This window comes from Choloepus didactylus, chromosome 21 (assembly GCF_015220235.1).
Source record: "Choloepus didactylus isolate mChoDid1 chromosome 21, mChoDid1.pri, whole genome shotgun sequence".
Lineage (NCBI taxonomy): Eukaryota > Metazoa > Chordata > Mammalia > Pilosa > Megalonychidae > Choloepus > Choloepus didactylus.
In genome coordinates, this window is record NC_051327.1 from 21,805,850 (window position 1) to 21,831,855 (window position 26,006).

The 26,006-nt window shown below is 36.7% G+C and overlaps 1 protein-coding gene across 3 annotated transcripts in view; it reads left to right on the forward strand.

The window, feature by feature from the left end:
* LMTK2 (lemur tyrosine kinase 2) overlaps nt 1-26,006 on the forward strand; it is a 141,451-nt gene that overhangs the window by 57,783 nt on the left and 57,662 nt on the right. For all 3 annotated transcript variants that reach the window (XR_005213506.1, XM_037813840.1, XM_037813841.1), the window contains exons 4-6: nt 6,729-6,802; nt 11,611-11,729; nt 16,618-16,705. Coding sequence is in view for 2 of the 3 variants with exons in the window: in XM_037813840.1 (XP_037669768.1) it covers nt 6,729-6,802; nt 11,611-11,729; nt 16,618-16,705 (281 nt within the window). In the remaining variant the exon portion in view is untranslated. The remainder of the gene's footprint in view (nt 1-6,728; nt 6,803-11,610; nt 11,730-16,617; nt 16,706-26,006) is intronic.

The following is a 26,006-nucleotide window of genomic DNA, read 5'->3' on the forward strand; positions in this document are numbered from 1 at the left end:
GTCTGGGGATGGGGAGCTGGTGGGTCCTGGCTGGCAGTTTCTCAGTGGCTACTCTGGGGAGGGGGTAGCTGGCAGGTTCCCACTGGGTGGCGTAGGAGCAGGAGCTTGGGAGTGGGCACTGGGCAGCAGACACCTGGGAGTGGGAAAGTTTATAATTTTAAACATTCTTGCACTTTCAGAATTCCTAAGTGCGGGGGGCGGTGGCTCATCTCATGGGACTTGCGGAATTTCTTGGGGCAGGGGTGGGGTGCTGCCTAACAGTTTGAGTTGTCACCTTTTTCATATATAAATTCTTGTGTACATTTGAGTCTTGTTTTGGATTTTCTATTCTGTTTGTTGGTCTTTCTGTCTATTCATGTACCCTGTCACCTTGTTTTAATTATTAAAGCATAATAATATTTTAACATCTACTAGTGTTATTTCCCTTACCTTGCTCGTTTTAGGAATTTTCCTGACTTTTAATTTTTAATATAAACTATAGGATCAAGATCTGGTTTTGGGGGAGAGATTGGTATTTTTATTACAATCATGTTGAATTTACAAATTAAGGCAAAATTGACATCTTTGAAATTGGGTTGTCTTATTTGCAGACATGTCATCTCTTAACTGTTTGTTCCAGTGTTCTTTTGTGTACTTCAGTAGTATTAAAATTTGCTTCATGCAGATGTTGCACATATCCTGTTAAATGTATTCTGGGGTCTTTTATGTGTTGCTTTTGCAAATGTGGTCTTTTCTTTCGATAATGTATAATGTGTTTATATAGTTGTTTCTCTATATAAAAGCTGTTGGTTTTACTTGTATCCCCACATTACTGAACTCTTTTATTTGTAGTTCTTTCAGTTGACTCTTAGGTTTTCCAGATATATCATTTGCAGAGACATGGTTTTACCTCTTCTTCCCTGTTTTAAACTGATGATTTCTTTCACCTGGTGAATTGCGAGGACCAGTTCATGAAACACAGTGTGAAACTGGTGGCGAGAGTGGCTCTCTTGCCTTGGTTCTGACGTTAACGGGAGTGGTTCCCTATTAAGCGGGCTGCTGCCCCTTAGGCTGAGGAGCCCGTATTTTATCTTGTTAAGGAATTAACTATCTATTTTAATTTGTTTTTCAGTCAGTATTGTTGGAATTTATCAAATGTCTTTATAGTGTCTATGGTCGAATCTAACTTATTTTTATGTCTCTAAATATTGAACTGTGGTTACCCCTAGGATAGAGAAGGCAAATTTTTTCTGTTTAGAACCATATAGTAAATATTTTAGGCTTTGCAGGCCTCTCGACTCTGTCTTTTTAGCAGAAAAAGCAGCCTGACAATATGTAAATCATGGGTGTGGCTGCGTTCCAGTAGAACTTTTATTTACAAAATGAGCAGTGGGCCCTGGCCTTGACCCTGATTTGGGAACCTGCTGCAGGAGGTGAGATTACCTAGAGACTAATTTAAAAAACAAAAAACCTGAACTGCGGTTTGCTCAGTGTTTCTGCTGTGCCAAGTATTTCCTAGTCGTTTTGTCATTTAATTTCCATGAGATAGGTTCTGTTATTACCTCCTTTTTACCTACTAGGATACGGAAGCTTTAAAAGTTTAAGTGATTTGCCCAAGATCACAAAGCTAAAATTTGTATAATTTGCAGTTCAGAGTCTTTTCCTCCAAGGCCACAGTTGACCTGAGCTACCTCCCCTGAGAGAGCTTTTTGTTGTCCATTTTATATGTTTGTATTGTTTTATATTATTATTATAATCTAAAAATAAATATTTCAATTTTGAAGAAATGTCTCTCTGTGGATGAAGTAGTTGCTGAACCAGCAGCGGGACTCCCCCAAAAAAGAAATAGGGGAAGACCCAGGCAGGTCTGCTCCTAACTGCCCTGCATCAGGGCTGGTTGTGACTCCAGAGAAAGGGGCTTTAAATGCTTTTTGTATTTTGGGGCTCTGTCATTAGTTGAATTTATGTTTATAAATTTTTATATTTTCTTGATGATCCTTTTATGACTATAATGTCCTCCTTTGTCTCTTAGAACCTTTTTTTCTCTTAAAATTCAGTTTTGCTGAGATATATTCACATACCATAAAATCATCCATGGTGTACAATCAACTGTTCACAGTACCATCATGTAGCTGTGCATTCATCACCCCAATCAATTTTTGAACATTTTCCTCAACACCAAAATAATAAAAATAAGAATAAAAAATAAAAATAAAAAAGAACACCCAAATCATTCCACACACCCCCCATCCCACCCTATTTTTCATTTAATTTTTGTCCCCATTTCTCTACTCATCCATCCATACATGGGATAAAGGGAGTGTGAGCCATGAGGTTTTCACAATGATGCCAGATCCAAGCTCTTCCCGGGAATCATATCTTGTGTTGCTAGGGAAATTTATATCCCTAGGTGTCCGGTCCCACCTAGGGGGGAGGGCAGCGAATTCACCTCCCGAGTTGTCTTAGCTAGAGAGAGAGAGAGAGAGGGCCACATGAGCAACAGAGTGGTTCTCTGGGGGAGACTCTTAAGCACAATTATAAGTAGGCTTAGCCTCTCCTTTACAGTAACAGGCTTCATAAGGGCAAGCCGCACGTTCGAGGGCCTGGCATACCAAATTGTCAGCCCTCAGTGTTCGTGAGAATATCAGCAGTAAACTAGGTGGGAACATCCAAGATTTCCACATTTCCGCCCACCTCCTCAGGGGGGCCCTGCAAATGTATTTTTATTCTTTGCCCAAATTACTTTTGGGATGTATTGCTGTTTCCTACTGTCCTCTACAAACCTACCAGATTTCACTTCCTATTCAAAGTTCCACGTGACTATGATGTTTGAATAAACTGACTGTACAAGTTAAATTACTTAGTGTGCTGTAGAAGATATATATCCTGCACCAAAGAAACATCTTTTCCCTTGGTGTCACAGAGAAGTTGAAGTTTTAAAACACAGTCCATATTTTCCTTTACCCTTTGACGTGATTTGCCTCAGTCCTAACCAGGTCTGCTTCATTCATATCGCTAATTGAAGTCTGGACTCTTTTTCAGCTTTTTTAACAGTTGCTGTATGAGGTAATACTGATGTTCATAGCTGCTGAGCTCTAGCTCTGAGTTGCAGGTGTCACACAGATACCCAAATTGGTGTACTCTTAGGCCACCTCCACCCATTGCAAATCATGAATACCGCCTCCATAAACACCAGCACGCAAATGTCCATTCTTGTCCCTGTTCTCAGATCTTCCATGTACATACCCCATAATGAGGTTGCAGGACCTTATGGAACCCACATACTTAGCCTCTTGTGGAACCACCACACTGTCCTGCAGATAGGCTATACCATTCTACTTTCTCACTGACAGTAAATAGGTACATTCCTCTGCCTATATTTTCTCCAGCACTTTTATCTCTATTTATATTTTTTCCTACAATTTTATAGAGATATATTCACATACCATACAATCATCCACAGTGTACAGTCAGTTCACGGTATCATCATACAGTTGTGCATTCATCACTACAATCAGCACTCAAACATATTCGTTACTGAGACAAAACATTTTTATGTTAAAGGATAGTAAGAAAGATAATAAAATGATACCATACCATACAATATTATAAGGTCAAACAGCAATACCACTACCAAGAATCCCGTATCCCTCCCTTATATCCCCCTCTCTTAGAACCTTTTTTGACTTAAAATCTATTTTGTCTGATGTTAATATAGCCATCCTAGTTCTCTTTTGGTTACTGTTTGCATGGAATATATTCTGTATTTTGCTTTCATTTTGTTTCTTCAGATGTAAAGTGAGACAGAATATAGATGGATCAATTTTTAAATCCACTCTGCCAATCTCTGCCTTTTAATTGGAGGTTTTAATCCATTTATATTTAAAGTAACTACTGCTAATGCATGACTTTCTTCTGCCATATTGCTACTTGTTTTCTGTATGTCGTATCTTTTCTGCTCAGTTCTTCCATTACTGCCTTCTTTTGTGTTTAACTGATTTTTTTTTGTAGTGTACCATTTTGATTCCCTTCTCATTTCCTTTTCTGTATATTTTTAGTTATTTTCTTAGTGGTTACCTTGGAGATTACAATTAATATTTTAAATCTGTATGTTAAGTTTAAGTTTCTGAGATGTGCAGATTCATGTCTTTTATCAAATTTGGAAAGTTTTTGACCATTACATCTTCAAATATCCTCTCTGTCCCTTTTCTTTCCTTCTGAGATTCCTATTATGTGAATGTTGATATGCTTGATGGTGTCCCACAAGTCTCTTAGGCTTTGTTCATTTTTCTTCATTCCTTTCTCTTTCTGCTCCTCAGACTGGATAATTTCATTTGACTTATCTTCAAGTTTGCAGATTCTGTCTCCTGCCTTCTCAAATCTGCTGTTGAACTCCTCTAGTGAATTTTTCAGTTATACTTTTTAGCTCCGTAATTTCTGTCTCTTTATTGATATTTTCTATATAAGACATTGTCCTGGTTTCCTTTAGCTTCTTGATCATATTTGAAATTTGACTCAAAAGTGTTTGTTTAGTAAGCCCAATGTCTGTGCTTCTCAGGGACAGTTTCTCTTCATTTTTTTTTTTTCTTCCCTGTGAATGGGCCATATTTTCTTGTTTCTCAAATATTGCACTCCGGGTCTTTGCCGATTGGCTCTACTTGGGGGCAGTCCTTTGACGCTTAGCCAGATTGTTTACAACTCTGCCAGTGCCTTCGCGTCCTGTTTGTACGAGCCCAGGGACCAGCTGCAGCAAAAGCCCCTGGTATTCTCAGGTCTTTTCTGAGCATGCATCCTCCTCTGAGAATGTATGTGGCTTTCTAGGTTCCCCATATACCCATTAACTTTCCAAAGCCCCTATTTCCCAAAAAACATCTCATTCCGCAGCTTTTCCTCCCAGGCAGGCTTTTGGTGTTTTCCCAGTTGTTATTTTTTGCCGCAGATGGCAGTGTCTCATTCATTTGGTTTTCATTGTTTTTGAGGACCATGAGCTGCTCAGCCCTAATTGAGTTCCAAGTTAGGTAAAACAAAGGGAAACCCTTTGCAGCAGCCCTTTGAGAAATCCCAATCAGGTCAAAACCGATAAAACACAGTTCCTTGGGAACAAAGTCTCCTGCGCTCCCTCTGGAACCCCTTAACCCACGCTGGGAACATGGGCTGCACTAGAGAGGAGGCTGGACCAAGGATAATTTGCAACACAACAAGGATCTCATATACTGTTTCAGTGGCCTTTCTCCTAGCCAAGTGTTCACTTGGTTACTATAAGCCATTGGCCGTCTTCAGGCATTCTGATAAGATTGATTCTGACATTTTTTTTTGCCTTGTTTCTGTGTCTCTGGGAGGGATGGCCTCTGGAGATCTACTCTGCCATTTTCACTGTGGCCGTCTCTCTTTGATCAGTTGATTTGAACAAAGGTGCAAAGGCAATTCAGTGGACAAAAGTTAGTCGTTTCAGCAAATGGTGCTGGAACAGTAGGGTATCCGTGTGCACATAACTGAACTTTGATCCATGCCCTTGCACCATATGTAAAAATTAACTCAAAAGGCATCATAAACCTAAAACTTTCTAGGAGAAAATCTTTGTGACTTTCAGTTAAGCAAAGATTTATTAGATACGACACTAGAAGCATGGTTCGCCAAGGAACAAGTTGACAAATTGGACTTCATAAAAACTCAACACTTCTGCTCTTTGGAAGCCATAGACTGGGAGAAAAGATTTACAAATTGCATATCTGATAGAGAACTTGTTTTCAGAATATAAAGAAGTCTCAAAGCTCAATAATAAGAAAACAATCCGATAAAAATTAGGCAAAGATTTGCACAGATACTTCACCAGAGAAGATATACAGATGGCAAATAAGCAAATGAAAACATGTTGAACATCATTAGTCACTAGGGAAATGAAAATTAAGTTACCACTATTCACCTCTAAGAATGTCTAAAATTAAAAAGACCAGCTTTACCAACTCTTACCAATGCTTCCAATGGAGTAATTGGAGCGCTCATAAACTGCTGATATCTAAAACAGCTTGGTGGTTTCTTAAAAAGTTAAACAAACACCTACTATATATATGATCAGCCATTCCACTCCTTGGTATTTATCCAAGTGAAATAAAAGCATGTATCTGTACAAAGACTTGTGCACAAATGTCCATAGCAGCTTTTTTGGTGATAGCCTCAATGTGGAAATAACCCAGATGCCCATCTAGTGGAATTTAATTCAGTGATAAATAGGAATAAACTTTTGGTACATGACACATCTTGGTTGAATCTAAAATAAGCAAAACTCCCAAAAAGAGTACATACTGTATAATTCCACTTATACAAAATTTTAGAAAATGCAAGTTAATCTATAGTACAGAAAGCAGATAGTGGTGACTTGGAGATGGAGTGAGGAGGGATGGATGACAAAGGGGCCATAGAAAACTTTTGGTGATGGAGATATTCAGTGTTTTGATTGTGGTGATGCTTCACAATAGAGTAGTTGAATCAGAAATCAACAGTGCAAGGTATTAAAGAATCAGGAGTAAGTTTTACCCATTCAAAAGTATTGTCAGTTTTAGAACTTGAAGCTCTTTTGACATTATTAGTGTGAAAGAGATATTTTGCATATTTATTTCTACCTTTTCTAGGCCAAGCAGTAAACTTAGGTTAGTGTTTGTCCTTCATAGGTGATATATCGATTTTAATAAGAATATTTACTTAATTTGATAGATACTTATATTTAATTTTTAATATTCTTTTCTCTACAGAAGGTTTGAAATCTCAAGTTGCACGCCACAGTCTAAACTATATACAGGAAATTGGAAATGGCTGGTTTGGAAAGGTAAAATGCTTTTTACTTTGATTTTTACTCCCAGTTATGCTGTTTAGAATTTAAAGCTAGTTAAGAATTGCATCGTGTTAGACTCTAAAGACTGGCCACTCCATTCAGATTAGCATGATCTATATAGCTTGTGTAAATAGTAGTAAATACTAGATTTTTTCCTATGTGCTTTTTTAATGTGACTACTGTTGACTTATTTTGGGAGCAGTGTGTGGTGAAGGGATACTCTCCACTGACATTTATCAACTTATGATGCTTTCATTATTAGTACATAAAATAGCTTTCCAAACTAAAAAAAATAAAAACAAAGCCCAGGCATCACCAAATCACCAGGTCACATTCAGTGGATACCTTTAAGCCCACATATACATCTACTGTCAGCTAAAGCAAAGTTCCATAGTTCCTAACTTTAAAAAAAAATACCATCAAGCCATCTGTTGAAGCATGTAAGCTTGTCTCTAAAGTTTTGGCATTCAGATAATAATGTTTCTATAACAAAAGGGTGTGTGCCCTTCAGTTAAAAAGAAAAAAATTTGCATTGTGTGACATTCCAAACTCTAACTGGACACTATAGCCTAATGAAGTTTACCCAGTGCCCACTCCTGAATATGAATGTGAGCTTAACACATGTTTGGGCTTGTAACTTTTCCTGAGAAGGTCTTTTTTTATGTATCAGAGACTTTTCTAATTGTTGGTATAAAAACACTAAGAAGGAAGAAGTGAGACCTGAAATTTTAGAAGCTTTTTATCCTCAAGTTAAATTGTTTTGGTTTTTCTTCTTCTCTCCTCCCAACTCCCTTCTTACTTCTTTCACTCTTCCCTTGTGGACATTTAAACTACTTTAGAATTTAGTTACAGACAATCTTATTACAATGAAAACCATTGTGAAGAACTGTTCTCTAAGAACAGTGATTTCTCTATGTGCTCTCTATGTGCCTGTCAAGTGACCTGTAGTAACAGTGCTTTATTTGTTTTTATTTTTTTTAACCACAGATTGTTCAGAAGGAATCATCCTATTATAACAGATAATTCCACAATGTAACACTTCTCTTCTGTAAAAGGTTCCTAATTGAGTGGCGATTGCATGATGAGCAGGGCTGTCAAGAGAGGTTGCGTTTGCTCTGTATTTGACCATCTTATGCTTGTCTTCCCATTCAGAGTTGTCTGTCTGTCATCCTTGATCACATCATTAGTTACCTAATCATCTAAGCCAGTCAGCAAAACCTGTTATAAGGCAGGCATTGTTCTTGGTTCTAGGGGAACAACGTGGAGAAAGTTGGATAAAGTCCTGGCCTGTGGGAGCACTGGGAATTTAGTATGAACAAGATAGAATCCCTGCCCTCACAAAGCTTAAATTTCTAGTGGGGGAAGTCACAATGAACAATCAGTAGTAGGAGTTGGGCTCAGAGAGAAATAGAGGAGCCAGATTAGGTGGGATATTGTGTTCATCTGTAGACTTTGGTTTTCACACAGAGTGAGATGGAGAATCACTCTAGTGTTTTGAGAGATAAATGATATAATCTGATTTAACCTTTAAAAACGATCACTCTGGCAGTATGTTGAGAATGTATTGTAAAGGGCCAATTCCATGAAAGCATGGAAATTGGTTAGAAGGCTCCTGCAGTTACCAGTCATCCAGGAAGGGATGATGGAGGCTTGCACCTGGATGATAACAGTGGCTGTTGTGAGAAGTAGTGGGACCCAAGGTAGATTTTCAAACAAGAGCATACAGGATTTAGAATGATTCAGTATGGAGTATGGAAGAAGAAGGGAGTCAAGGATGCCTCTGATTTTGGCCTGATTAACTGGAAAAATGGAATTACTATCAACCTAAATGGGAAAGACTACAGGAAGAGCAGGCTTGGAGGAGGAAAATCAGGATTCACTTTTGGATATGGTTTGAGTTGTTAGTGTATATCTAAGTGGAGATATCAAGTAGGCAGGTGGGTATGCAGATCTTGGAGTTCAAGAGAGTTACCAGGCTGGAGATACAAATTTAGGAGAACTCATTATATGGATAGTATTTAAAGCCATGAGATTAGATGAGATCCTCTAGAATTTGAAAAGAGAGAGGAGAAGGTGGCACAAGGAATACACCTTGAGGCACTGCAGCCTTGAGAAGTCAGGGAAATGAGGAAGAACCAGTGAAGGAAACTGAGAAGAACTTAATGAGTGAGTAGGAGGAGATCCAGGAGAGAGGAGCATTCTGAAAGTCAGGTGAAGGAGTTCCAAGAAGATTATATTTAATTAATGGTGCATATAAATTGAGTAAGATGAAGACTGGGAGAATTTATATTCAGCAGCACAAGGTCCTTGGTGACTTTGAAAGAAGCAGTTTTGGTGGAATGGCAATGGCATATCTCTGTGGAATGAGAAGAAAGTGGAGACAGCAAGTTTAAACAATTCTTTTGAAGAGTTTTTTGCAAGGGAGCAGAAAAAATGGGGTAGTAGCTGTTTGGGAACATCTGCAGGACCAAGGGAAGGTTTTGGATGTTCTTTTTTTTTTTGTAAATATACAATATGTACATTGTTTATATGTAGGGGGGAGAAATTTGATAATGGAGGGGAGCAAGAGGATAATTTTGGGAGTAAAGTCCTGGGCAAGCAAGAGGCCAGGGATCTATGGCACAGTTGTAGGAGCAAAAGCAGGGTATATGGTTATAGAGTCCGATGGATTCGGTGGTGGTAAGATGAGAAAGTTTGCTTCTGATTATTTTCTCAGCAAGTAGAAGGCAAAATCCTCACTTGAAAGAGAGGGATAGGAAGATGTGTTGGAAGTTTGGACAGGAGGAAAAGCTGTGAGTGCCCTCTGAATGTGTATCAACCAGGGAAATGTAGGGGGTTCTTGGGTGGTGCTGAGACCAATAAAAATAAAATGAGGCCAGTCATTGTGGTTGTGTGTTTTCTCTACTTTGGAGGTTATTTATTTTTTTTTAATTATTCATTTTATTGAGATATATTCACATACCACGCAGTCATACAAAACAAATCGTACATTTGATTGTTCACAGTACCATTACGTAGTTGTACATTCATTACCAAAATCAATCCCCGACACCCTCATTACCACACACACAAAAATAACCAGAATAATAATTAAAGTGAGAAGGAGCAACTAAAGTAAAAAAGAACACTGGGTGCCCTTGTCTGTTTGTTTTTTGTTTGTTTCCTTCCCCCACCTTTCCACTCATCGATCCACAAATTAGACAAACAGGAGTGTGATCCCTATGGCCCCCCCCAATCCCACTGTACCCCCTCATAAGCCACATTTTTATACAATTGTCTCCAAGATTCATGGGTTCTGGGTTGTAGTTTGATAGTTTCAGGTATCCACCACCAGCTACCCCAATTCATTAGAACCTAAAAAGGGTTGTCTGTATTGTACGTAAGAGTGCCCACCAGAGTGACCTCTTGGCTCCTTTTGGAATCTTTTGGGCAGATAGTTTTTAACCAGCCCTGAGGTTTGGTTAACTAATACCTTAGGTAAAGAAGCATGAGAGTGATGATAGTGAAGGATCTCAGCTGTCGAGGGAGGGAATGGTGGTGATAAGGACCTGTGGTTCGGGGAGGAAGCTGGAAAAGTGGTATTGTCAATGGATTTGGAGGGCCAAGTTGGACACTTGATGGATTAGAGTGTTGAGGTTAAGTGAGGTAGAAATAAAAGGGCCGGTAGACAGAAAAGGAGAGGTTCAAGTCAAGGTTTTGGACAGAATATAATTGTCGCTAATGGATAAGTTAGGTCTAGACCCATGGGCATGGTTGCTAAGTTAGGGTCACAGAAAAGATTATTAGAAATGAGGTCAAAGAACTGAGAGGTCAAGGCATTGAATGAATTGTCCATGTGTAAATTGAATGATAATGGTGGTTGATAGAGAGAAACAGTCAGATTATTGCAGTAGCCCACTGTTACTCTTCCCCCTTTATAAACTTGGTATCCTGTGATTATTAGCTTATTTTTTATGCATAAACTGATTGTTTGAAACAAAGACTATAACTTACTTAAATATCAGAATTTCTTAATGCCCTCTGTTCATTTTGCTGCCTTTATATTCCTAATAAACACATTGAGTTATGTTCATGTTCTTTCTCTATTTCAAGGGCATTAGTATTAATCAAATTATTTTTGTAAAAATATCAATTACTTTAAAAAGAAGTCTAGCTTTGTTCAATCTCTAATTAAACACTTTTACTTCATTTCCATCTTAAATATGTATTTTGGAGTGTTTTTGTACTGTCCTATGTAATATTTAATATTTCCCTTACAGCTTGTTTTTATCTCAGGCAGTTTGAATGGAATATTTTTATTTTTTTCTGTTTGTTTTGATTTTGAGTTTTGGTACAATATAAAGGCCTGGTATTTTTGGAAAGCCATGGTTTTTCAGAGTTACAATGCAGTGATAGTTTGTACATTGGCTGTGTGTCAATTTGCTTTCTTACATGCAAGGAGATTAAATAATAAAACTCAGTTGAGGTGTTTTTGAGAAGTGTTTGAGTTATGCTTGAACTGAGCTTGTAAATTGCTCTTCTGTAACATCAGTGTTGGTTTCCATGAAAGTATAATACATTTAAAAATAAATAGAAAAGAAATATAACTATGTGACTGTCATAAATATCTGATGAATGGTTTTAAATATTTTCTCAAGGAAATATTTGAGTTTTCCATACTTTTGTGAGGTAGTATGTAAAATAAAAGAAGCCTATTTGCTGGTTACTTAATTTGTTTTCCTCTATTTTATTTCCTGATAAGAAAGACATACTCCTTTACCATTTTGAAGGAAATGATATAAAAAATTGTTCCTTGGTTTTAGGTCCTCCTTGGAGAGATTTACACTGGCACTAGTGTAGCACGAGTAATAGTGAAGGAGTTGAAAGCAAGTGCAAACCCAAAGGAACAAGATACTTTTTTGAAAAATGGAGAACCTTACTAGTAAGTAAATTATAACACGTGTTCTGTAAACTGGTCTGTGATTTGTTGAAAATCGGGTGTTTAAAATTGCTTTGGGATTTCTGCCTGCAAAATACATGATTTAAATAAGGTCCAGAGTGTCCTAACATAGTACCTAAAATGTCCAAAAAATGACATGTCATTCCAAGATCTAGGAGAATTCAGCTCAAATGAGAGAAGAAGATCAACAGATGCCAGCACCAAGATGACAGAGATGTTAAGTAAATGAACCTGAAAATAAACAGGTAGAAATTACCCAATTTGAACAATGGAAAAAATAGACTGAAAAAACAAACAAACAAATAAAAAAGGTGGATATAGTCTCAGGGACACAACAAAAGATCTACTGTTCATGTCATCAGAGTCACAGAATGAGGGAAGATAGAAGGGGTGGCTAAAAAACATATTTGAAGAAATAGTGGCTGAAAGTTTTCTAAATTTGGAAGAGGCATAAATCTATAGATACGGAAAGGTGCGTAAATCCCAAGCAGTATAAACCCAAAGAAATTCTGCCAAGACATTTCATAGTCACACTTCTGAAAATGAAAGAAAAAAGTCCTGAGGAGGGAGAGAGAAACAATACCTTAACTATTAGGGGGAAAACAATTTGAATAACAGTGGATTTCTCTCAAATTCTGGAGGCCAGACGGAATCCAGAGTTCTGTATCCAGTGAAAATATTCTTTTGGAATGAAGGAGAAATCAAGACATCCTCAGATGAAGGAAAACTAAGACAATTTGTCATTGGAAGACCTACTGTAAAATATTGTTAAAGGAAATTCTTTAAATGGAAAAATGATAAGAGAAGGAATCTTGTAACATTAAGAAGGAAGAAGAACAATGAAATAAATAAAAAATGGGTAAATTAAAAAAGACATTCTTGTTTAGTATTCTAAATTATGTTTTATGGTTAAAGCAAAAATCACAATATTGTCTGATATGGTTCTCAGAGGATGTAAAGGAAATATTAAAGACAATTATGTTACAAATGGAGGAGGATAAAGAACTTAAAGGGAGGTAAGGTTTCTACGCTTCACTTCAGCTGGCAAAAATGTCGATATAGACTGATAAATTATGTATGTATAATATACCCATTAAAAAGTCTGTACCAAGAGGTCTACTCAAGAACATTGTAGATAACTCAAAATGAAATTCTAAAAATGTTTAAGTAACCCACTGGAAGGCAGGAAAATGAAAACAGAAACAAAGAACAGAGGGAGCAAACAAAAAACAAAAATAAAATTGCAGCTTTAAGCCCTTAACATATCAACAATTTATTAAATGTAAATAGTCTAAATCCACCGATTAAGACAGAGATTGGCAGAGTGAATTAAAAAAAATAGACCCAATTACATGCTAACTTCAAGAAACTCACTTCAAATGTAACAGTATAGGTGAATTGAAAGTAAAAATATAGAAAAGGGATATTCCACATAAGCATTAATCAAAAAACGTAGTATTGAAATGAGATAAAGAAGACTCCAGAGTAAAGAAAATTACCTGGGACAGAGAAAGGACATTACATAACATTAAAAGGGGTCAGTTCACCAAAAAGTACTAGCAATCCTAAATATGTATTCAAGAAACATTGGAGCTTAAAGTATATGAAGCTACAATGGATGGAAGTGAAAGGAGAAATAGACAAGTCAACAGTTACAGTGTGAAATTCAGCACTCCTTTTCAGCATCTGGTAGGCCAACTAGACAAAATCACCAAGGATATAGAATTCCACAATATCGACCAGAAGGGTCTAATTAATGTTTATGTGATACTTCACTCAACAAAAAGAGAATACATATTCTTTTTAAGTGTCCACATCCATATATTAAGACAGACCATATCCAATGCCATACATAATGTTCTTTGATCACAGTGTAGTCAAGCTTGAAGTCAGTAACAGGAAGATAGCAGAAAAATCTTCAATACCTAGAAACTAAACAACATACTTCTAAATAATCGATGGGTCAAAGAGGAAGTCTCAAGGGAAATTTTAAAAAATATATTGAATTAGATGAAAATGAAAAAATGAAATTTAAAATTTGTCATATAGAAAGTAGTGGAGACAGAAATTTATAGCACTAAATGTTTACATTAGAAAAGAGAGAGTCTCAAATCAATAATAAAAGCTCACACCTTAAGAAACTAGAAAAGGAAGGGCACAATAAAACCAAAGCAAGCAGAAGGTAGGAAATAATAAAAGGTACAGAAATCAATAAAATTAAAAACAGAAAACAGTAGATAAAATCAATGAAACAAAGAACTGATTCTTTTAGATCAATAAAATTGATAGATCTCTACTACTCCTGACAAAGAATACAGGAGAGAAGACACAAATTCCTAATATCAGGAATGAAACGGATATTACTGCAGATTCTGCAGATTTCAATAGGATAATAAGTGAATACAGTGAACAGCTCTAGACATACATGTTTGAGAACTTAGATGAAATGACAACAAGTACAAATTACCACAACTCACCCAATATGAAATAGATAATTTGAATAGATCTCTAAGCATTAAGGAAATGGAACTTGTAACTTAAGAACTTCCAAAAAAGAAACCCTTGGACTTAGACTGTTTCACTGGAGAATAATACTGAATACCAGTTTGAAACAATATTTCCTAGAAAATAGAAGAGGAGGGAACAGTTCCCAACTCATTTTATGAAGTCAGTATTACTTTGATACCAAAACTTTACAAACATAGTACAAAAAAGAAAACTAGACCAATGTCTGTCATGAATGTTGATGTAAAAACTCTTACCCGAATATCAGTAAATAGAATTCAGCAATATATGAAGAGAGTTCTATACCATGAGCAATTGGAGTTTATTCCAGGGATGCAAGTCTGGTTAAATATTTGAAAATGAATCAGTATAATCCACTAATTAACTGGGTAAAGAAGAAATATCACATGATCGTGTCAATTGATGCCCAAAAAACAGTTGACAAAGTTCTGCACCAATTTATGAGAAAAACTCTTTGAAAACTGGAATTAGACAGAACTTCTTCAACATGATAAAGAACATCTACAAGAAACCTACAACTAGCATATACTTATGGTGAGAGGCAAAGAGTGTTTAACCCCTAATATTGGAAACAAGGTTTACTCTCACCATTGCTATTCAACATTAGTCCTGGAAATTCTAGCCAGCTCAATAAGGAAAGAAAAAGAAATAAAAGGCAGAAAGGAAAGGAAGAAATAAAAGTGTCTTTAATAGTAGTTGCCATAATGCTTGATATAGAAAATCCCAAGGAATCTACAAAAAATCTCCTAGAACTAATGCATTTAGCAGAATCTCAGGATATATGAGCAATATAGAGAAGTCAATTCTGTTTCTATATACTAGCAATGAACACATGGAAACTGAAATGAAAAATATAACATTTACAATCACTCAGAAACAAAAAAAATACTTAGATGTAAGTGTAAAAACACATGTACAGGACTTATATGCTAAAAGCTACAGAACACTGATGAAAGAAGTCAAAGATCTAAATAAATGGAGAGACATACCATATTCATGGATTTGAAGATTCAGTGTAAGAAAGATGTCAGTTTTTCTTAAATTCAAATACAGGTTACCACAATTCTATCAAAATCACAGGAAGATTTTTTTTTTTATATAGAGAAGATTATCCTAGTTTATATGAAAGGCAAAGGAATTAGAATAGCCAAAACAATTAAGAAAAATAAGAATCAAGTTGAGGAATTGTTCTACCCACTTTGACTCTACCCAATTTCAAGACTCATATACTAGGTACAGTAACCAAGATTGTGTTATTGGTGGAGAGACAGACACATAGACCAATGGAACAGAATAGAGAACTTAACCTACAAATATCTCCATGTGAGTATTGCCAGCTGATTTTTGACAAAGGTGCCAAAGCAGTTCAGTGGAGGAAGGGTGGCCTTTTCAAAAAACGGTGCTGGACCAGTTGGATATTTGTAGCAAAAAAGATCCTTGACCTAAACCTCGCATCTTATACAAATTGACTCAATATGGATTGTAGATTTAAATTTAAAGTACAAAACTGTAAAACTTTTAAGAGTTTAATGTAGGGGAAAATCTTTAGGACCTAGGGCTTGTGAAGAGTTTGTATACATGACACCAGAAGCATGATCCATAAAAGAAAATAACTGATAAGTTGAACTTCAACAAAATTAAAAATTTTGCTCTGAGAAAAATCTCGTTAAGAGGATGAAAAGATAAATTACAGATTGGAGAAAGTGTTTGGAAGCCACATATCTGTCAAGGACCCCATATATAGAATTTATAAAGAACTCTCAAAATCTGACAGTAAAAAATAAACGATCCGATTAGAAAATGGGTAAAAAGCATTAAGAGACATTTCCTTAAGAGGTTATATGAATAGCATATAAGAAGGTGAAAAGATGTTCACCATCACTAGCCATTAGTGAAATTAATTAAGAACACAATGAGATCACTTCACACCTGTACACTGTGGAAATGTATGGAAAATGGTATATAAGCTCGATAACCTAAAGGAGTAAATAACCTGAGGGAGTAACTAAGTTATTTAATACCTGGATTGAAATGCTTATTGAATTTATATATACAGACTTCCTTCTTTTAAATATTGCTTCAAAATGTTATGTGTAAATATTAATTGCTCAAGTTACAGATTCATGTGTTAGAAGTTGGTCTTTCTTAATTTGTGAAAATGTTCTCCTTATTGGCTTTGAATTATTTAATTAGATAATTTCATTTATATACACTAAATGTAACCTTACTGTGGTCGTTTCATTTTGTCATTTAGATCATTATGAATGTTAAAATTTGGATTGTTGTTGGGACAGTTTTACTTGCATGCCTCCTCATGATCACTACTGTGACTTATTTTTACTAGTATTCTTCAGCATCCGAACATTCTTCAGTGTGTTGGACAGTGTGTGGAAGCAATTCCCTATCTTCTGGTGTTTGAGTTCTGTGACTTGGTAAGTTTTCAGTAGAAATTCAAGTTCAAGCATTTGAAAGGTTATATGTGAGCATTTTTGACAGATAAAAATGCTGGATGAGGGACGGCTTTGAATTCTGCCCATTTGAAGAACTTCATGGTGTATTAATTCATTACCTTTGGTAATGGTGTATTAGCTGAGACTTTAGATAGTGTTTTATCATATCTCAGTCCCTTGCTAAACTATTTTCTTAAATTACCACATTGAATCATAACAGACCCCTGAGTTAGGTGCTAATATTTGTCCACATTTTACATATGATTAAAATACAGCTTAGTGAGATTCAAAAATTGTTGCATACCAAGTATAAGGCAGGGCCAGAGCTTGGCTCTAGGCTTGCCCTTCCTGAAAATCTGAGTTCTTAAGTACAGCCAGCCATTTTGAAACACTTTTCCTGGTTGAGGGAGCCTAAGAGTCTCCTCATCCGTAGGGCACCTGTGACCTGTTTTTTGAAAATAGTGAATGTAACATTTATATTTTTAAGAATGAAATGATTTATTTTTCTTAACCTGTAGTTAATCGCCTTATTTCCTGGCATAATATTTCTTTTTGAGATTTATAGTTGGAAAGATTGTTCTTTATGCAGTTTTTATAAATAATAATTTCTATGTGAAAAATTCCTGTTAACAGCTTTTCCCCTCTGTAGAGTATTTCTTCTTGCTGCTGGATCTAAAAATCAAAGAAGGCCATTTTGAGCTTGTAATTGGTATATTTCATTAACAGTGTTAAGATTTGAATTAATAAATTATTAGGGTTTGGTTGATTTCTTTGTTTCACTCAGTCAGAACATAAAAACTTCCCCTGTTGTGCACAGAAAAACTGTATTGCAGCTTAATTTAGATAACATTTAAAGCTTTTAAAATTGAAAGAGAGAAGTATTCTGAAGTGTGAATTTTTTTTTTTTAATTCTGAAGTGACATTTTGACTATTATCCTCAGTAATAGAGGTGGTGAATTCCAAAGAAAAATTAATTGATAAACCCCAGTATTAGATAGCTTTCTTTGGATTGCATCATAGTAGCAGTGCAAATCTCAGTGACTTATAGCAACACAGGGTCAGCTCTCACTCATCTTGCACATAGGCTGTGGGTCAATTCTTTTCCAGGCCCCACTCATCTTCCCTCCAGAATCAGGCTGGTAGGAGCAACCCCAACTGGACTGTGTTGTTCTTGTGGCAGAGGCAAAAGAGCAATGGCCGGATCCCACAGGACTCTTAAAGCTTCTGCTTCAGTGTGACATACTTGAAGTCAACTCGTATTCCGCTGGCCACAGTGAGACAGGCGGCTCAGCCCGAGATTAGTGGGGTGGGGAAGTATATTCTTACACAGGGAGGCATGGCAGGTCACAGACAAGGGACACAGATAATCCTCTCACAAGGAAGGCAGAGTATTCGAGAACAATAATCCAATGGTACATACTTGGTATACCTAGGTAGAGTTTCTTCCTTACTGCCTGCGTCAGTGATACTTCAGTTTTGTGACATTGGAGGTACACTTGCCATTGGTGTATGTCAAAAGAGCTACTTAACAAAAAGCTGCTTAAGTGCCAAAATCTTAATAATATTCTAATGCAGGAGTTGTAGGTGAAAGAACTTCATGTGGTTTGATAGCCTTGGTTCAAAATAATTCATATTTTTTTGTGATATTTACAGCTTCTATGAGAATAATTTTAATCTCAGTCGGGGAACCCATTTGATAAAGTAGAAATTGATTAATTCAACAGATTTTAATGTTTGAGCCCCTACTTATGTGCCAGATAATGTTCTAGGTGCTAGGAGTACAACAATGAGTAAAATACCATCGTTATCTTCATGAGGAGGAAAACAGACATAGACAGTAAGTCAGGTGTGGCATGTGCTATGGAGAAGAAAACAGTCATGGTTAACATCCTTTTGGATAGGGCACTTGGGGGGGGGGGGACTCAAGGTGACATTTCAGCAGAGTTCCCACTGATTTCACATCCAGTATTTACTGTCAATTCTCCAGACTTTGGTTCGTTTCTAAGCTACTTCTACCCATGCTCATCCATTAATCCAAGTAGATTTTCGTATAGCTAAGTTCTTTTGGAAAAATTTGCCAAAAGAATGTATTTTCTCCCTAGGTATTTTTTCCTATTTTTGTGCCGACTTTGCAATAGGGTATCACTTTAATAGTAATTAATTAATGTGACAAGATGGGCTTTTCCATTTTTCAGTGGGGAGTTTACAAGAAACTTACAATAATTTGGCACCGATGAAACTAAATGTGTTTTCTTTCATGCATAGTAATATAAATCCTTTGTGGACAGCTGTTCTTTCTATAACTTCACTGTTTACTTGGAAATGGAGGTGTGCTGTGTGGACATCAGGACTTAACTATTCCCTGTCAGCAAAAGAAACAGCTGTGGCTCTTTGGGCCCTTGTGAGGCAAACTGTGGGTGGAATAAAGTTTTCATAAGTAATAGCTACATGATCTCATGGTTCAGCTCACTAAAAATTGTTCCAGTAAATTTCGTTTTTGTCCATAGGAAAACTGATACCTTTACATATAATCATGTTAATGTTGACCTCATAAAATAAGTTAGTGGTCCCTCTTTGCCATCTGGGAGTGACTGTGAAGGACTGGGGTTATTTCTTCCTTGACTTTGGAACTCACTTTTGAAACCATGTGAGTCTTTGTGGGAAGATTTTTTTTTCTTTTCTTTCTTTTTTTTTTTTTTAAGTTTTATTCATATACCATACAATCCATCCAAAATGTACAATCAGTGGCCTTCAGTATAATCAGAGTTGTGCATTCATCACCACAATCAATTTTAGAACCTCTTTATTATTCCAAAAAGAAAAATCCCATACCCTTTGTAGCACTCTATTATTTACGTTTAGCACTGGTGGGGAACCTTTGTTAAAACTGATGAAAATATTAAAATATTACTCTTAGCTGTAGTCCATAGTTTGCATTAGGTATGTTTTCCCTATATAGCACCTAATTATTAATATCTTGTAATAGTGTCATACGTTTGTTCTAGTTCGTGGAAGAACAGTCTTATATTTGTACTGTTAATCACATTCGTCATCCCCAACAGGGTTCACTGTGTTACAGAGTCCCATATTTCATACTCTAGTTTTCCTTCTAGTGACATACGTGACCCTGAACGCCTGCTTACAACCACAATCGCACAGTTCAGCACTGTTGATTATACTCGCGATAATTTGCTACCATCACATCTATCCATTTCCAAACATTTACAATCAACCTTATTAAAAATTCTGTACAAATTAAGCATCAGCCTCCCATTCTCTAAGCTCATTCTATCGCCTGGTGATCTGTATTCTAGATACTAACTTCATGAGTTCGCTCATTATAATTAGCTATTATTAGTGAGATCATACAATATTTGTCTTTTGTTTCTGGTTTATGTCACTCAACATAATTTCCTCAAGGTTTATCCATGTTGTTGAATTTATCAAGACTTCATTCCTTCTTACTACTGAATAATATTCCCTCATATGTATAAAGCACATTTTGTTCATCCATTCATCAGTTTGTGGATACTTGAGTTGTTTGCGTCTTTTGGCCATTGTTAACAGTGCTGCTGTGAACATTGGTGTGCACATGGCTGTTCGTATCCCTGCTTTCCATTCTTCTGAGTATATACCTAGTAGAATGATTGCTGGATCATATGGCAGTTCTGTACTTAGCTTTCTGAGGAACCAACAATCTGTCTTCCACAGTGGCTGTACCACTTTACATTCCCACCAGCAGTGAATAAGTGTTCCTATTTCTCCACATCTCGCCAACACTTGGAGTTTTCTGTTTTTTTTACTAGTGGCCTGTGGGAAGGTTTTATTTTTTCATCTTCAAATTTAAATTTATTAAGACATTCAGCTATGTCTGTCAGTCTACATCCAAGTTTGCTACTAAAAATAAGTCCTATGTGGGAAGATTTTTAACTATAAATTTGTTTAATGGTTATGGAGGGCTATTCAAAATTATTTGCTCTCTCTGGACTCTGCTTTGCTCAGTGGTATTTTTAAAGGAATTTGTTCATTTCATCCAAATAATCAAATTTATTGACAAAATATTGTTTATATTATCCTCATCTTTTTAATATCTATAACATCTATAGTTATGCCCCCCATTTCATTACTAATATTATTTATTTATTTTCTCTTTTGTTTTCTTGGTCAGTGTAATCAGCTTTTGGAAGATCCAGTTTTTTAGTTTATTGAATTCTGTTTTACTAATTTATGTTCTTTTTTATTTACCTCCTTTTACTTTAGATTTATTTTGCTATTTTCTAACTTCTTAAAATGGAAGATTAGCTTTTAAACTTTCAATATGTATTCTTTTTGTAATATGTACATTTTAAAGTTATCCTTCTGACTTAATTACAGTATTGTCAGAGAATGTGATCTATATTGTTTCAATTCTTTGAAATTTGCTGATAGTCCAATACTTGGACATTTTTGTGTGTCTGTAGATGCTTTGCAAATTATAATAGTGTATTCCGATGTTATTGTGTACAGTGTTCTATATGGGTCTTTGGGTCACGCTAATGAGGTTGTGTATCCTCTGATTTTGGAGGGGGGAGTTAAATCAAATTTCTATCAATTACCAAGAGAGGCATGTTAAAATTGCTCACTCTGACTATGGATTTTCCTTATTTCCTTATTGTTCTTGTAATTCTGATTGTTTTTGTTTTATGTGTTTTGAGACTCTGTTGTGTTAGGAGTTCAGGTTTAGGATTGGTCCACCTTTCTAAGATTTGAGCCTTTTATCATTATGAAGGGGCTCTCTTTAAGGCTAAAAGCATTACTTCAGGATAAAGTCTGTTTTGACTGTTTTTGATACAGTCACACCAGCTTTCTTTTGGTTAGAATTTGTCTGGTTTATCTCTGTCAACCTTTTTCTTCTCTTGTTTACATCTCTTGTAAATAGCTTATTAAAATTTTGTTAGTCTGGCAACCTTGGTCACTTAACATGTAATGTGTTTACATTTATTGTAGTTACTGAGATATTTGAAATTGTATTTCCCTATTTTGTCTTATTTTTCCTGCCTTTTTTAGTTTTTCTGTTTTGCTCTTTTCTAGCCTCCTTTTGGATTCTTGATTTTCCAATTTTCCCCATCTACTAGTTTGGATTTTAGATAACTCTTCATTAATTTGGGATATGGTTACACTAGAAACATGCATGTGTACTTAAAGTCTAAAATTAATCAGTACTTAACTGTCTTCCAAAGAAGCTGGACCTCATAGAGCTATCCCTCTAGGTAAGGAAAATTGGAATTAAACCTACTTTTCAGCGTCATTTCCATATACTCTTCTGTTATGGAAGGTGCTTATTTACTGCACGCTTACTGTAGTAAGGCAGTATGCTGCACCTTGGGATACAGTGACAAATCATGGTCACTGTCTTCCATGTCTTCTGTTTAGAGGGAACAGACAGACAGATATGTGAACTGATAATTGCCATTTAGCCTGATAAATTATTTCATAGAGGTACAAGAACTAAGAGGAGGGAGCCCTCACTGCTATTTCTGATAGTTTTGTTGCATATAGTATATTATCTGATTATTTCAGTATGATCATTGGCAGAATGTTTATGTTCCTAGGTTATGGTAAATGTGAAAATAGCTTCCTTTTAGCCTAGCTCTATGTGACTAGTATACTAGATGATTCCTGTGCTAACACAGCATTTGAGAGAAGATAGAGCATAAAGATGTGTTTTTACGTGATGAGACACGTCTGTTTGTCAGAATTCCTCTTTTTAAGATGTTTAATGGTACCTTATTTTGGGTCTCTAGTCTCCCGGTGTTAGTTATAAATAAGAATTGAAACATAGTCTTTGTTGTGAACATAACAGAAACACTGTAGGGCTCCACAGCCACTTGAATAGTTGTCACCTCGTTCCAGGCCAATTGAAGTGGCTCATCAAACTCATATATTCTGGCATTTTCCTATTCCTCTCTACCCTTCTGCATCCATTCCTGAAAGTTTTATTTGGACAATATTGGTTTTTTTCTGGAATGGTAAAAGACTGTCTTTGCTTAACTCAATGTTTTCTTCTGAATGGGTTCAGGAAACTGGTTTAGTTTTAGTTCTATTTTAAATTTATTTTTTGATAAAGCTGCCTATTCTTTTTGGAAGTAGCAATTAAACTCACTTTATAATATAATGAAACAGAAGATATGGCAGAATACACAGATAACTCCTTTACTGTTACCATAAATGACTCAGTACTAACCAGATTCTAAAGTATTATTTGGAACTTTGTCATTGTACATATATATTGTTCTTATGTAAATATGGTAAATATTTATAGTCCTTCTTAACTCAAAGTATTCTTTTAATTAAAATTTCCCTCCAGCATTTTTAGCTCTCGTACTTAGATGTGTATTATCCAGGTAATTATACTAAATATTCAAAGTATATTATCTTACCTAAATTGGCTTTCATACTTTGGGGTTGAATATTGTGCATACAGCTTTAACAAATGTGACTTCTTGAAATACATAGTTATGTGATCCTTGTAGGGCATATCAGGGGCATATTTACTCCTGAAGGTTGAACATGTGGAAAAGCCCTTCACGCCACCCAAAGTTTATTGGTAGAGTCCGGAGCGAAGAGTTATTTTTAATTTAGGTGCACCACTCGTGGAATATTGATCAACAATAAAATTTAAGAAGCAATCATTGATAATTATTTGCATGTCTACTGTTATTTAAGGTACTGTGTCAAATGTTTCCCTTTGGGAACCTGTTGGTCAATGCTTGGAATGGCCAGTCTCATACCAAACTAAAGGCCATTCACAGAGGGGGCCCTACAGTTTGCCCAGTAGTGAGAGGTCGCCTGTGTCTCCTGGGGCAGCTTTGTGCTCCTTACCAAGGGACCTAGTAGACTCCATAGGGAGCAGGCTCTCCGGCTGTGAGGCCTGGGGCCATGGCAGGCTCACCTTTGCCCAGTGAACTGAAGAAGGTGCTCCCAAGCGTGGACACAGCACAGCTCCATTCTGACACTGAGGCTCTGCTCCCAGCCTGCATGCCCCGGACCCTCCCAGACATAGACTGGATTGAGCAGAGGAGTGAAATCCAAGGCAAAAGCTGCTCCTGGGTAGGATCCCAAGGACAGTGAGGGCAGGAGCTAGAGGCTTAGTGCTCGGCGGTGTCAGCCACAGTGAAAGGGTCACATGTCCTTAGTAGGTCAGGTCTATTGAGTGCACATTGGCCCTTTCAGACCTTACCTCAGAGATGTTCATGCTCAGTGACAGCATCTTTCAAGGACAAAGGAGAGAATATTTGTGCGCTGACTTAAGTAATTCCTTGTCAGATGGAATTACCAGTCTTTTCAAAAAGCACTTAAGCTTGGAATTGTTATGAAAGTAAACGAAAACTCTTCTGCGTGAGTTTGGATGGTGTCGATGTTTCTGAGATGAGTAGAGAGGTGGCTGCAGCATGTCATGGGTAATAGTGCCATAGAGGTGCATGGTGTTTGCGCTTGAAGAGCACGACAGTGAGACTGTTTCTTGGTTAAGGATTACTTATTCAACAGAAACTTACTGAGCACCCACTGATTGCAAAGAACTGTGCCGAGCACTCCAGGGAGATTGAGGGAGATCAGCCCTGATCCCTGCCTTTCAAACCCGACCCTCAGATGTTCATTCTGCCTCTTACTTGTTTATCGCTTTGGAAAATTAACTTCTTTACGCTTCAGTTTAGACATCTGTAAAATGGGGCTGCTGCTGCCTGCCCCTTAGGACCGTCCTGATCATTAAATAAGATGATGAGTGTAAATTATGGAGCACATAGTAAGTGCTCAGTAAATGGTAGGTAGTTTTATTGTTAACTGTTTATATTAATTGATCATAATTAATTATCAAGTAAAGGTTTGGGAGTAATGAGTATAGGACTATAGAAATTCTGACTAGGATAATTGGGGAAGGCATCACAAAGGAGGTGGTGTTTGATCTGAGTGTTAGCAAATGAATGGATCGACTTTCTTTAGGCGGGAAAGGACAACAGGAGCAGTGGGAGCCCGGCAGAGAGGCATGTAGTGCTTGCATGTGTGGGGAATGACCCAAAACCCAGCTGGGTGGAGCATGGAGCTGTGGTGGCATATACTGTGACATTAGGAGAAGCAGGTTGGCATCTGTTGGGAAGGATTGACCGTAGGGGTGAAAGGTAGGGAGTCAAACCACTTTGGAGACAAGACTGCAAGCTGCGGTGATGGAGAAGAATGTAGTTTGATTGTGAGTCCTCTCCTCTCTCTTGGTCTTCCTTAAGAGTCAACGGTTTTCTCACCCTGATCCAAAGTAGAGGCTGATCATATTTCTTGAATACAGTGTACTGATTTTCTTTACTATTTTTATCCAATAAAGCAGTGAGTGAATTTCTGAAAGAAACTAGTTTTGGCCAAATTAGACTAGGAAGGAAGCCTCCTCCTTGATGAGTAGCATATTTCTCTGGGATTTGCTTTCTTTGTTCTCTCATGAAGAGTAGGTGACTCGGTGGACACAATCAAAGGCAGCCAAAAATCCTGGGCTCCAAGATGCAGACCTGTGGCTGGAGCTCAGGATAAACCTGCCAGGAGAGATGGGGTCCTTGGGGCGGTGTTCATGGTGTTCTCCGGGCTGGCGGTGGGGAAGGGCTGTGGCTGTGAGAGGGGCGCGCGTGCTGACCTGGGCTCCTAATCGTTGCCTGGAACTGCGTTGTTGGGATTGGTTGCCGCCAGCCACGTGTGACTCTGAGCACTCAAAATGTGGCTATCTGAATTAATGTGCTGTAAAGTATGAAAGGCACATCAGACTTTGAAGACAGTATAGAAATGTAAAGTATTGATTATATGTTGAAATAATAATATTTTGGATATATTGAGTTAAAGTATTTATTAAAGTTACATTGCTGTTTCTTTTTATGTCTTTATGTTTTTTATATGGCTACTAGAAAATTTAAAATCACATTTGCAGCTTACATTCTATTCCTATTGGGTAGCACTGGAGTATAAAGTGAATGCACTTTAATTGGAGTTTTGAAATAATACAGATTTCTTGTCTTTGGAGTAAAATCTATTATTTTCACCAGTTAAAAGGTAATACTTTCAAATGGAATCAGTTTGATTTTACTTGCTTAAAGAGAAAAACACTACTTTTCCAAGTTATTGTCTTTGGATAGGTTTAATATGCAGAGTAATGAAACAGTAAAATAAATCAAAGCCCAATAAAATCTTGTAATTGCAGATTTACTCCTACGCACACTATTCTTAGATTGTTAAATTGAAATTGTACAATGGAGCTGCTTTGGGAAAAATG